The sequence below is a fragment of the Accipiter gentilis genome, chromosome 4 (genome assembly GCF_929443795.1).
Source record: "Accipiter gentilis chromosome 4, bAccGen1.1, whole genome shotgun sequence".
Taxonomy (NCBI): Eukaryota; Metazoa; Chordata; class Aves; order Accipitriformes; family Accipitridae; genus Astur; species Astur gentilis.
The window spans coordinates 32581148-32594372 of record NC_064883.1 but is presented as its reverse complement, the minus strand read 5'-3'; the positions used below and the strand labels follow the sequence as shown (position 1 = coordinate 32594372).

The 13225-nt window shown below is 35.1% G+C and overlaps 1 protein-coding gene across 11 annotated transcripts in view; it reads left to right on the top strand.

The window, feature by feature from the left end:
- The window catches only part of PARD3 (par-3 family cell polarity regulator), a 461320-nt gene that overhangs the window by 293907 nt on the left and 154188 nt on the right, over positions 1 to 13225 (top strand). For 8 of the 11 annotated variants that reach the window (XM_049798455.1, XM_049798452.1, XM_049798449.1 and 5 more), the window contains 3 exons: positions 5079 to 5268; positions 10108 to 10259; positions 11361 to 11405. In XM_049798455.1, coding sequence (XP_049654412.1) covers positions 5079 to 5268; positions 10108 to 10259; positions 11361 to 11405 — 387 coding nt within the window. The remainder of the gene's footprint in view (positions 1 to 5078; positions 5269 to 10107; positions 10260 to 11360; positions 11406 to 13225) is intronic. The other 3 variants (XM_049798450.1, XM_049798445.1, XM_049798447.1) reach the window with 2 other exon arrangements.

The following is a 13225-nucleotide window of genomic DNA, read 5'->3' as shown; positions in this document are numbered from 1 at the left end:
TGAACTTTTAAAAGAGTTTTGTTTCTTTTAAATACATCTAATGTAATTTTCAGGAAAGGTATTTAAGACAATTTCCTTACTCTTTCAATCCATAACTGACAGCAAGAACTGTTTGTCAGAGCCTTGCTGTGAGAGTGGGAATAAAATACCAATTTTAGAGCGTGATTTAAATTATGTAAAATAATGTTTGCTTACTGCATAAAGGCTACAGGAATCTTTTAATGTTTCCAATGATTCTTATGTTGATCTACTTTTCTAGATGATTATTGCTATTGCAGATTTTCTTACACTTTTTCATTTGATAATATTTCACTGAAAATTTCTGATGGAGAGGAGGTATGGCTTTCTCTATTCAGGGAATGGTATTTTTGTTTTTGGAGAGGCGTTTTTTATTTAAACAAATTGAGTCTTCTAAGAGTTAGATGGCTATAATAACACCATATTTTATTTATTTATTTATTTTTAATATCTTCAGGTTGCATGTTAGTACATTCAAAATAACAACTATGTAATGCTGGTTTGCTTGGCTCTATGATTAAAAATTCAAGCCTCTTCTTCTGGTACACCATCCTTGTATATCAGCCATTATACTCCTGAGTTTTGCAATACGCAAATACATAGCTGCTGTGTATATAAATTATTCTTATTCAACAAACAGCTTAGTACAAAGTCCTCTTTCATCTCTTTCTTCTAGTTGCTGATATTTTTTTTATGAACACAGTGGGTTTTGTTGCTAACGGTGACTAAACAGAAGTTATTTATCGGGGGTACACAGAATAAGAATAGCTTGCACTGAATTTTCTTTTCATCGTGAAGGATCCCTCAGAACTTTGTAAAATTTGATAGTTCCTACATAACAGGAAATACTTTGTTCTCTACATAAAAAATTGCTATCTTAAGGATAGAATCAGGAGGAAGCACTACTGAAAAAAATTAAGCTAGAGATGTAGCGTGTGTGTGTCAATGAAATGAAAATAACCCTCTACAAGCAGAATGCAGTTCCCTGGCCAGGAATCTCATCAGGATGTGCTGGTCTGCTACAATAGTCTTGACAGATCTGAGCACTCTCTTGAAATCCAAAGCCTGGGTATAGTGGAAACATTTTTGTCCTTAGACGTTCACCAGATGTTTATCACAAATCCCACCTCCATTTAGCTTGGAAAATTAGATTATATGAGTGTCTATGGGAAATTTTGCCAAAACTCAGTATATTGCTGGGGACAAATATGCTGTTAGTAAAAAATAAAAAAAATCAAGATCTGCAGAAGTTCTGATTTTTCATTGCACAATTCTCTATATCCCTCCTGTAGCAAGTCTCATCACTATTACCATTGTCATCATCACTATTTCCTTTTCTTATTATTATTTCCATTATTTATTACTCTATTACTTTGGTTAATACTTCATTCTTAATCACAGAATAGCTGTTGCTGATTTCTTGGTGGGACAGGTTAGGAATCACTTGCCATGTCAGAGCAAGAAAGACCCTCTACTTGTGCAAGAGGCTTGAAGTGTACCATTGGTCTGAATCCCATGACATCAAAATGCTCATGAGAGTCACTCATAAAGTAATACTTGGTTTTGAACATATCATAAGGGTGTTCAACAGATTTCTTAGACCTTCCTTTAAAGAGAAAGTGATAGCAAAAGCACAAGAACCAAGCCAGATGCAGTATCGTGACAATGCAGTGTAGTAGGGGAGCCAAGTTATCACAGCAAACTGATTAATCAATCTTCAGAGATTTTTCAAGATTTAAAAGGCCCTGGAGTAGTTGGGTTCTTCATGAGTAAGCCTGTTGTTCATTTTATGTCCCGTGTATGCTCAGGGTTTTTTGGAGCACTTTACATTGGTGGTTTAATTCAGGTCCAAACTTATTTTCTGGCCTATTATAGGTCTATACTGTTATAGGTTTGAAGTGTTGCTGTTTGGCATGTTTTTCATTCTAAGCTGAAAGTCCTCATAGACTTGGAGACCAGCCATTTGCTACTGGAGCTCTGAGAGTTGTTGTTCTGCACAGACAGATGGGAACTCTTTTTACCCCATAGTTTGGTATGGTCCTCAGGCTACGCTTCTTTAGATTGGTAACTTGTTCAAGAAGTTTGAGCCTCATTGTCCTGAGATGAGACACGCTTGAAAGGGAGAATGTTTTCCCTTCCTTATTACACCGTCCAAAATACTGTATATTATTACAGATTACCTTGCTGAAGTTGAATTAATATATGCAAAACTGGACTTGAAGTGTATTCAGAGTCTAAATTTTATAGCACTTTCCTAGCCCGAGGGAAAATTATTGTCTTGGAGAGGTTTGTAGACAGCTCGAGCAACATCTTGGATTTGCAGATCAGTCAAATATACTGATGATTACTAGGTTTGAAGTTTCTTTGATGTTTCCTTGTAAAGTTTCTCACAATACTTGCAGAGTTGCTTTCTCCAAGGCTATTTTCTGTCCACTTAAGATGAGCTCTCTACAAAGGATGTATTGAGTCCATTGCGGAGGTCTATCTAACCGTCTGCTGGAGGTGAAGCCTTTCACCTGTTTTTAGCTTCATCTGCAGTGAAAAGCATAGGCACGTCAGATGGGTTTTCTCCTTAATTCCAAAGCAACTATTAAAATGTCAGTCTTCACCCTTGTCAGATATAAAGAAGGGTAGTGAAAAGTTAAAAATGTTACTGAATTACTGTAGCCTCTCAAATGGGATGTTCAATCTGCCGAATGCCATAAGGTTATACCTTTTCACAATCAATTCTTTGGAGACGTTATTAACTACAGAGTTAACAGTCTTGTAGGCATTATGTTTGGAAAGAAGTACATTACCAGGCTAAACATTAACCTGTCCGTCAAAGAAGCTATTGCTGGGCAAAGAATCAGCTGTTATGCAAACTGAACACATTTATTTCGGTTTGACAGTGATGAGATGTTTGCCATGCAGTACCTTTTTCTTCCAGCCACTTCTTCAGCTTTCTTCAGTGATCTCTTCTGAAGCCAGTTTTTCCCCCTTTGGAAAGCTACACAAAATGTGTTATCTAGCGCAGCAATGATTTTAGCTAGCTCTTTACGGATAAGGTTTTATTTGTTTGTTTTTTAATAATTGCATGCAAAGGTAGCGATGGTAATGGAAACCTTTCCAGAAAAGAGGAAAAAATTCTTTTCCCCTAATTCAACACAATTTTTCCATATCTGTAGGAAAAATAAAGCATGAAAATACTTGTTGTGTCCATAGAAGCGGTTTAGGTTATGGAAATATAAGTTTTGCTATATATTATGTCTGCAGCACATCATAGTTTTAGAGCGATTTAGAGTTTGTTGTCAGATTAACGGTTGATTAAGCTAGTGCTTTTCTTCTCATGAGATGTGACAATTTTACTAATTGTTTTAGTAAGAGAATACATTTCCAGGAATAAAATTCATGTAGTGTCATGATCGTTCACTAGAAATAATGTTGTGTGTAGTGAGAGTTAAGACCAAACATTTTAAGTGACAGATCTTTTTAAGTTGAGCATCAATGTCCAGGAGGAAAAAATATTTTTAAAGATATTCTATCACATTAAAAAATATATACAGCTAATTTGAAGAAATCACACTTAATAATTAGCCATTGCCTCAGATAATTAAATAATTTTCATCCAGATTTGCAAATCCTTATTTTCCTTAGAGCAAATATTAGTTTACTGTTTCTAGATACTGAAATAACCTCTGTTTATTCCAAGTTAAGTTTTTAAATGTTGATAATCCTGTATTTCCACTGTCGTCCAAATAATATTATATCATACCCCATCCTCCCAACCCAGTATCTCATGAATGTATCCTGAAAAACAGATTTATTCAGCTTAACCCATAGTTATGTTACAAAGCATTGCAATGGAAATATTCTTTCTGATATTCTTTAGAACCTTTTGGTCTGTTTTGGTCGCATAAAGTTTTCTATAGGTTTAAAAGTTGCTTCTGCTTTTTATACAGTAGTTTGAAAATTGTTATACAATCTTATGCATTGAAACGATTACTGGAAAGTATAAATATCTGTATATATTTATCCCTATAAAAGCAGCAGTAGTAGTGGGTTTATAATACTTATATGCACATTAAAACTGGTTTTTACTTGGAAACAGTGTTTTACTAGTTTGTAAGCATCCTCTAAATATCATCTTTTAACTGCTACTCTCACAAATTAACACAATGAAGTCTGCTACCGAACAAAGAATAATGTTGAGTCTTTATTATCTCTCTTTCATGTACGCAATGGCTCTAGTTTAAGCATTTTAACAAGAGTGTTAAAACTTACTTGAATTTGGTGGTAACAGAATTAGGTAATCTTTTTTTTACAAATTTTGCATGTGTGCCTCCAGGTTATTTTTTGAAGGAGAGAATTAAAATTTGAATTGTTTAGCTCTAGCTGTGAGTTCTCATCATCTTTCACAAGATTAACGGGTTCCAAATTCCCAATAACAGTCAAACAAGTTTCAAATTTCATGAGGGCAAGATTGATCAGGAGAAGTGATGAGGTCTGTAAGTCCCCGTTGAACTCATTCTTTGTTTCTACCAAACAATTTGATGCAAGAGAAGATACTGTCTTCTGGGACAGGTGCTTGTCAGTGGTTCCCAGTGACAGGACCTGAGGCAATGGGCACAGACGGAAACACAGGAGGTTCCCTCTGAACATCAGGGAGCACTTCTTCACTGTGAGGGTGACTGAGCACTGGCACAGGTTGCCCAGGGAGCTGGTAGAGTAGAAATACTCAAAAGCCATTTGATCAGGGTCCTGGGCAACTGGCTGTAGGTGTCCCTGCTTGGACAGGGGGCGGTTGGACCAGATGAGAGGTCCCTTCCAACCTCAACCCTTCTGTAATTATGTGGTGGTCTTGCGGTAGGCTGCAGATACAAATGGTGTATATTACTTTTCAGACCTCTGCATAGGAAGATGCGTATAAAGCGAGACATAGTTTTATTGTCTGTGTTGTGTCACTCTTATCAGTAGCATTGCAGTTTGACATGACATTTTATCAGCTGTGATTATATATTATTCAAGGCACTCTCTGCCATTATTTAGTTTTTGGGGTTTTTCTCCCTTTTATTGTTCAGGTAAATATCAGCTGTCTCCAACGGTGAACATGCCCCAAGATGACACTGTCATTATTGAAGATGACAGGCTGTCGGTCCTCCCTCCTCATCTGTCTGACCAGTCGTCATCCAGTTCCCACGATGATGTTGGGTTTGGCACTGTTGATGCTGGTGGATGGGCTAAAGCTGCAATTAATGAGTCAACAGACTGGTAAGAGCATGGTTTAGTGGAAGGAAAAAAGAGATGACTGCACTTATGTCTTTCTCTTTAGTTTAATTTTTGGCTACTGCTAATATTAATCTTTTGGGTTTTTTCATCACATTTAGATTTCTCTATTTTCAAACTGTGCAGGAAGGACATCTCTGCAGATAATCTGTTAGGCTTTCTACTTCTGATTGGAGTTTTGTGCTCTGTCAAAGCACATTTGTGAAAATTTTACTAATTGTTATTAAGACCAAATCAGTATATGGCTGTGTTAATTTGATGATTTAATATTAATTTAGTTGCCAACTGACCTAGCCTTTGTAAAAACAACTTTGCAAATTTAAACACTTGAGTTTATGAAAGATGAAAGAATAATTCCAATTGGAAATTTTAATTTATAAACCTCACTGTAAATATTTCTAAGTCTATAAAATAAAGATTTTATTTTTGTATTCCAGTATATATCTAGGAGTCTTTCAATACTTCTGTATACTTTCTTGATTTTCCTAGCAATGTACAGTAATTTTAGCATCTGCTTAGAGGTCAGGGCAGCTCTTTGTTTTGCCTTAGTGTTAATGCTTGTGCAACAAGAATTAGTGAAGATTTCTTCATTATGCATGACAAAATACCTTTCATATCATTATATGATTTGTAACTATCATGCAAAGGCAGTGTACTGTAATAGCTCTACATTTAAAATTATGGAAAGTAATAGTTCCACATTTAAAACTATGGAAAGTAACTTTATATGTTTAATCTAGAGTAAAAATAATTTCTGTGAATCTTAGGTTGAGTCTCTAATTACTTTTATAAGTTTTAATATGAGAGTCTTAATGAGAAATGCATTGAGCTCCATTATTGACTCGCTTAGGTTCCTGGCAAAGAAATACTGTTTATTGCTTAGTTAGTACAATTAATACAGATCTAAGATTTAATTTGCAAGTCCTGTAATTATCTATAGTAATAGCAAAATAAAAGCCCACCCCAGACACTGTCGCTTCTTGGAAGCTAGATAATTACCACAAATAGTGTGAAGTATATGAATTTTCTTATTTTTCTTGTCTCTTGAGCCTGTTATGAATGTGTCAGCAATATCTTAATAAAACAGCAATAGCACCTGCCAGCTGATATGCACCTGTCAGCTTCTTCTTTGCTTTATATTAGTTTATTTCATCTTATGTCCAGGAAGTGAGTTCTGTATTTTAAGCACTGTTTTAATGATTGTATAAAAAGGTATTTTTTTTCATCCTCATTTGCATTTTGTTTTAATGTTGCAGCTCTTCTCTTGGACAAGTCATACCTGTAATTTGGGCCCTTGAAAAGTCCATCTGTCTTTTGTAAAAGCCTTTAGAGCTGAGATTCTGAGACGTTTAAATAGAATAGTACTCAAGGCTGCACATAATAGCTTATTGCTGAGGGAATTTTTTTAGCCAAATATGAGCAAAAACCTATAGCATAAAGTAAGAGCCCATTTGAAATCTGCAAATGCTTTTACATTTCCTTCTACACCATATCTTGCTATTCATATACTTCTTTGAAAATGAAAGTAACAGTAAAGAAAATAGAGATTAGATATTGTGGAACCGATCATGCTCAAAACCTTTAAATGTGTGTATGAGAAATGGTAAGGGTCTTCAGATACAATTGCACTTAAAAGAGTAGATCAGTGCAGCGCCTTACTAACTAACGTAGTCTATTTGTAAAAAGGTAAATAGCAGTAGAATTAGATTGTTGCATTAATTTCCTGCTGCTAATGGATGAAGGAAGACTTGTAAAATGAAGGTGCATTGTATGATTTTTGCTGGAAGGCACAAAGGGTAAAACTAAGAATATGGATGAAGGGTTATCCAAACAAGAATGGCAGCTGTTCTGAATCACAGAAGAAAATGTAAGCTTTTCCAGCCTCACAATATCTCCCTAATCCTTGATGAAAATGTTATGAAAACAAAGGGGCAATAAGACAGGATTAATAAGTGGAATTTTAATAACATTGAGGGTCAGAAGACGGTTACATTCTTTTAAGGATCAGCTGTCATTCCAGAAATCTTATTTGTTAAGTATGCTAGAATATAGTAAATTGCATTTGGCATTGCTTAATGACTTGCACTAAATTCACCTTCTGTCTTTTATTAATGTAGTTGAAAAATATTAAAATGAGGCATTTTTAGGGGCATTAGTTCCTCTTCTGTGCTCATGGGCGTTTCCAGTTGTGGATCTTCACAGGGGCTTTTCAATACTTTCAGGCAATGTACATGCATTCAAACTCCTGTGATCTGCTCCTTCCTTAATTACGAAAACACGCTCGTGGGTCATTAATAATAGAAATAAACCAGGACATGAAAACTGATGACTCTACATAGGGCTCAGATATTTGTACTGTAAAAAAGGTATGAGATGGCATAATGTCAGAGAGCAAGTAATTTTTTGGTGCCAAGTGTAGCACTTTTAGTATGCAGGATACTATGCAAACATGGAGTAATAATCCGCCTAATAAGTATGTGTGGAAGGTAGGTGTGATAAGGGCATATAAGAGAAGCAGAGACAAAGCCCCTAAAGGCAGTGTCAGTGGAAACACTGGGATCCAGTCTCCAGAATTCTTGGTTGCTGACGCCGTGTCCAGACTCCACTGCTCCCTACAGGACCTGTGGTGCCCTTTTTGAGTTTCATTTAACTTCCAAGTTTTAGTGCGTTTTTAGGAATTCAAGTTTAATGTATATGTGCATGCTGTATTTACATGAAAATGATATTCAGGTTTATTAGAAGCTTTATATATATGGATCAAAGCAAGCTCATATGAAAAAAGAAGCATGCAGCCAAAACAAATAGTTTTAGAAATTCACCCTTTTTGAAGAAAGTGTCACAGGATACATTTTGTTCAGGAACATGAAGCCGGTCATCTTTAACTAACGTGAGCTGTGTTAACAGATGTTGCTAGAGAAAATTCTCACTTAGTAAAACCACATTTTTCTGGCCTTCAGAGACAGGGCTGACTAGCAGTGAGCCAGAAACTCCTGTGTGGCCTTGGGAAAGTCATTTATGATCTGATTATGAAAGGTGTTGAAACCCTGTAAGTTCAGTTGAGTCACTCAGAGGACGTTTTCAGACTTAGGTGGTTCTTATTCAGCTATGTGTTGTGCTGCTGTAAATGCTAGAAGTGTATATTGGCCTTGTCTGTTTTACCTTTCTATCATGTGGAGATAATTTTTTCCGTATTTTGTAGGAGTGAATGTGAGGACTAAACGGTTATTTTTTGAGTTTGGGCGCTGATTCATCAGAGCTTTTAAGCATATGCTTCAAAATGTTGCTAAATTGTGCAGGCATCTCTGAAATAGTTGCAATAATTAAATGTAAAACATTATGAGCCTGAGCCAGAAACATTAAAGTCAAAAGGCACTTGACATTGACTTTTATTCATATAAGCTCTGATTCTGCTCTCACTTAAGTATTATATGCTTGTCACATGCACATATCTTATTATTTGTAAATCTGCCACTACTGGACTGAATTATCTTCTAGGCTGCCTGGTAATGCAGGTAGTCATTTTCATCCTTTATAGTACTTGATGCCTTTGGACACTTTTCCTTACATCTCTTCACTGTTGTGCCTAATACCCAAATGTTTCTTGATCGAAGATGCATCTATAAATTATAGTACATGGCATACGTAAACACGTATATGCTACAGAATTTAAAAGTATAAGTTGGTTTCTGCAGAAATTCACTGTTTGACTGTTGCTCACTAGATATGGGGTGTGTATTACACTTAGCCCTTAAAGTATAAAATAATTCTTTTGAAACATGTTTGTATATAATATTTTGAATTGCATTTAGTCTATTCAGAGATCTCAGTGACAAAATATTTAGCTTTTTTTATCTTGAAGTACAACAACAATCAAAGGGGCGATTTTTGAGGGATCTTTTTCCTATAGGAGAGATATCAATGGTGCAAAGTACTCATTTTTTCAGTATTTTATGCTTTTGATTTCTTTTTGTGCCAGCTGAAGTAGAAATCTAAATTCTTCGGGCTTGCCTTCAGGCTCTTTTTAGTACTCTCATTTTCCACGAGTCAGAAGATCTTTGTGTGAATTTCCTTTCATATTGTTTATTAGCAATAACCAGTCTTGTTTGTTTTTTTTTTTTTTTTTTTTTTTTTTTATTGGTTTTAAAAGGCACTGTGGTCATGGTGACATATTGCAAGCCTAGGGTATAGCTTGCACATCAAATTTTATCTGCATTCTTGTGTTCATGATTCTGGACTATTGTGGTGAATACTTGCTCTGTAAGGAAGTAATGAGTAGAAGTATGTTTGTCTGTCATGGCCAGGTTAAAACCAGGAGATGCTGTGAAAAAATTACAAGCAATTTCACATATGGAGAGAGATTTTAATGCAAAGTCTTTAAATGAAGAAGTTTAAAGCTTTGTGGGCTTCAGGCAGGACAGTTTCTATTTATGCTTTACTAAAAACACTTTGTGATGAAGAAAAATCTGTTAATTTGCTATCAACAGAATATATTTGTTTTTCATGAAGAAAAAGGAACTGGTTTATTCTCCCTCAAATTATTCCTGTGTTAGGGCTGTATATTCTGATAGTGTATGTATAGTGCACCAAATATGTATATCTTTCATTAAAGCTCATAAGTGAAATTCTTGGTACTTTTTAACTAGAATTGCTCAATGCAGTAAAACAAATCCATTGTGTATGTAACTGACTACTTGCAGTGGTTTATTTAAAAATGTGCACTTTATCATTGGTAGAAGTCACGTGCTAAATAAATGCTTTTCTCTGCAGAGTGAAAGGTTGCGTGATCTTGATAAATGTTCGCATGATTTTTTTCCCTTCCTACAGCACTCTTAGTCCAGATGTTGATCCAGTGCTTGCCTTCCAGCGAGAGGGTTTTGGACGCCAGAGCATGTCAGAAAAGCGTACAAAGCAATTTTCAGATGCCAGTCAGTTGGAGTTTGTTAAAACACGAAAATCCAAAAGCATGGATCTAGGTAGTGAGTGATATTTTTTCAATTGTTTTATTTGAACCTGATTTTCATGTTGTAAGTATATAGATTCTGTAACTCCAAACACATTGTTTATGTGGAGGACTTCTGCACGTAATGTCTACTGGTGGGAAGTAAAGTATTCTTAATGTGAATGGCCAAGTGGCCTGTGTATTGTTTGTACCACTTGTAAATGTCTATACATTTAAATATCGTAGCCTTATGGATATATGGTTATACATAAACTTTAAAAGTATTTATTAAAATGGAGGTGAAAAGTACATTTACCAATCTGTAGAGAATAACTGCGTAAAACTGTACCACAGTGTGGTTCTAGGTAGGCAGGATTATTCTCAGTTCATGATTATAATGCAATTAATCTTAAAGATCCTTCATAGTCTCTCATTTCATAGATGGATTTTGATGAAGATATTAAAGACGCGAGTATTTTTTTTTTTTGAGAGTTCATTCAGAATTAGAAAATGGGGCTAGTCCAACATCTGTTTGAGACCTAAGATTTAATATTTGTATCAGAAGCCCTATAAAGTAGCAGCAGCTAAGACACGCAATCGACTATAATCATTTTAACTGATAAAACAACTGAGAATAAGTAATCGCTAACAAGCCCACCTATTTTTCTGCCATTGAATTTAGATTCTGAAGTGCAGACTCTAGTAACCTTAAACAGTGAGTTTTGATTGTTTCAACACACAAAATTCCCTACTCAAGTAATAAAATATAATACGATTTGCTCCTTTACAATAATTGTGAATATCTTAACTACAATCCCTAATTCACCAACTTCCTCAGAGGACAGTAAGGTTGGTGGTATTGACTTGTCTTGACTAGTTGTGATGTGCTAACGTGTAAATAACATATTGTACCTGCCTGTGATGTGAACATGACTGACATTGCATGAAGGTTACTGGTTTGCTGCCATTTCTACCCAGAATGTTTGCTTACTGTTGCAGTTTATTTGCATGAAGTATGACATTGCTAAGGTCCCCTAACTTGAAAAAAAAAAAAAAAAGGCAAAACAGAAGGAATGTTGGATGCATGTGGGGCATGGGCACTAACTGGGCTAACCATTATACATTTACCTTTTAACAGTAGCTGACGAGACTAAGCTCAGTACAATGGATGACCAGAAAACAGGTAAGAATTGACAGTAAGGCTGTTGCTATAGAAACCTTGGTCAAAGCAGCTTACCACAATTACAGAACTGCCAGTCAAATTGCATGAAAACATGAATATTCCAGTACTTGCATGGCTGCTTTCTATTGTTGTGAGTAATCAAGTCGTACAGAAAAAGAAAATTATCTATAGAGATAAGTATTTAGGATAATATATTCAACCAGGTCATACATGTGATTGTAGGTAGACACCTGTTTCTACACTTTGAACTCATAAATATTCACAGTCGTTTGTTTGGATTTTATGTTCATTCAAAAAAATGTTGGTAAATCTCCTAGCTTCAAAATCTAACGTACAGAGGGATGATGTAGAAGAGTCGAACGTTTGGCTATTACAGTGCTAACACAGCGCTTGGAAATAATTATTTTAATTAGAAAACTGCTACCTTTGCCTTAAGTGGTCATCAGATACGTGTTGTGAGTTGGACTGAAGATTATTTGTGCAAGTTGATTTGCCTTTGGAGCTGAAACCTGAGCATCGTAACAGAACAAAACAATATGTAAATAGAATCTTTTCCACATACCATCGATCGTAACATTTCACACAATGATAATGAGAAATAGCTTTCAAAGCATATTTTTTATTAGTAATTAAAATAATGCACCAACTGCAATTATGAACCTTTATGATTTATTAATATAAGTTAGCTTTTGACCTTTGGAATGCTATTTTAATTAGGCTAGATCCAGAGGACACCATAACATTACTTAGCTCTAATTAGGAGCAATTCACCTTTTTAACCCGAAAATATTATTTATTTTAGCATGATTTGGGGAGTAGGGCATTCCATACAGAATTTACAATTAATAATTCACAACTGCATCTCTGTTTAACCACACTTTACGACATGAGTAGGAATACTGAAGAGCTGTAAGTAATCAAGTGATAAAAATATAGTTTTTATTTAAACAGCTAAAACTAGCTCTTAAAACATTGCAGAATATGGCCACAGACTTGCAGCTTTACAAATTAAGAATGAGTACACAAAATTAAAATGTATTAATGTTTTGAAGGATTAAAGCCATCAGAGTGTGAATGTATGAATTGTGTTAATGGTTGTGGTAATAATCAGTGCTTAGGAACTGGCTTCACCCCTGAGCATTATTCACATAAAAAGGAGTTACAGATCAAACTCAAAATTATTGTAAATTATTTTTATTTTTTTCTTATTAGCCTGCCTATTTGAATGGGATGTGATTAGAATGGTGTAAAATCTGTGTGTTTTAGTAAAATACGATGCTTAGGTTTTTTAAAGTGCGTAGTGTTTCTGGTGGTATCAGTAGAGGGTGGTATTAGTCGAGTGTAGTTTTTCTCTATGTGTAACACCTGGATTAAATTCTGAAAAAGAGATAAGTCGGACAACTTGGGTGAAAGAGCATGACCGTAACCATCTGGACTAAGCAGTTACATATTTTGTGCACAGCAAGCTCAGTGGCTGGAAAAAAGGAAAAACACCTTTTACTGTACTTTTATTTTATTTGTCTTGCATGCTTTTAACCAGGTTTTGTATATAAACACTGGATTTCTCCCATTACTGAAGATGGATGTGGTTGTTAAACAAACCACTTACTGTAGTTTGTCTTAAAAATCATCTGGTTCTAAGAAAAAAAAAGTTTCAAATATGTGGTGAACTATGTTTTAATGAACTCTAGAAGCCAGAAAACTTCAGAATGTATTTACTTTAGAAAAAATAAAAACAAACTCTGTTACAGTCAAAGTTTGACTTAACAGTATTGGCTGAAAAGGAAAGCGTAGAACTCACCAGCCCTAGTTACTATAAT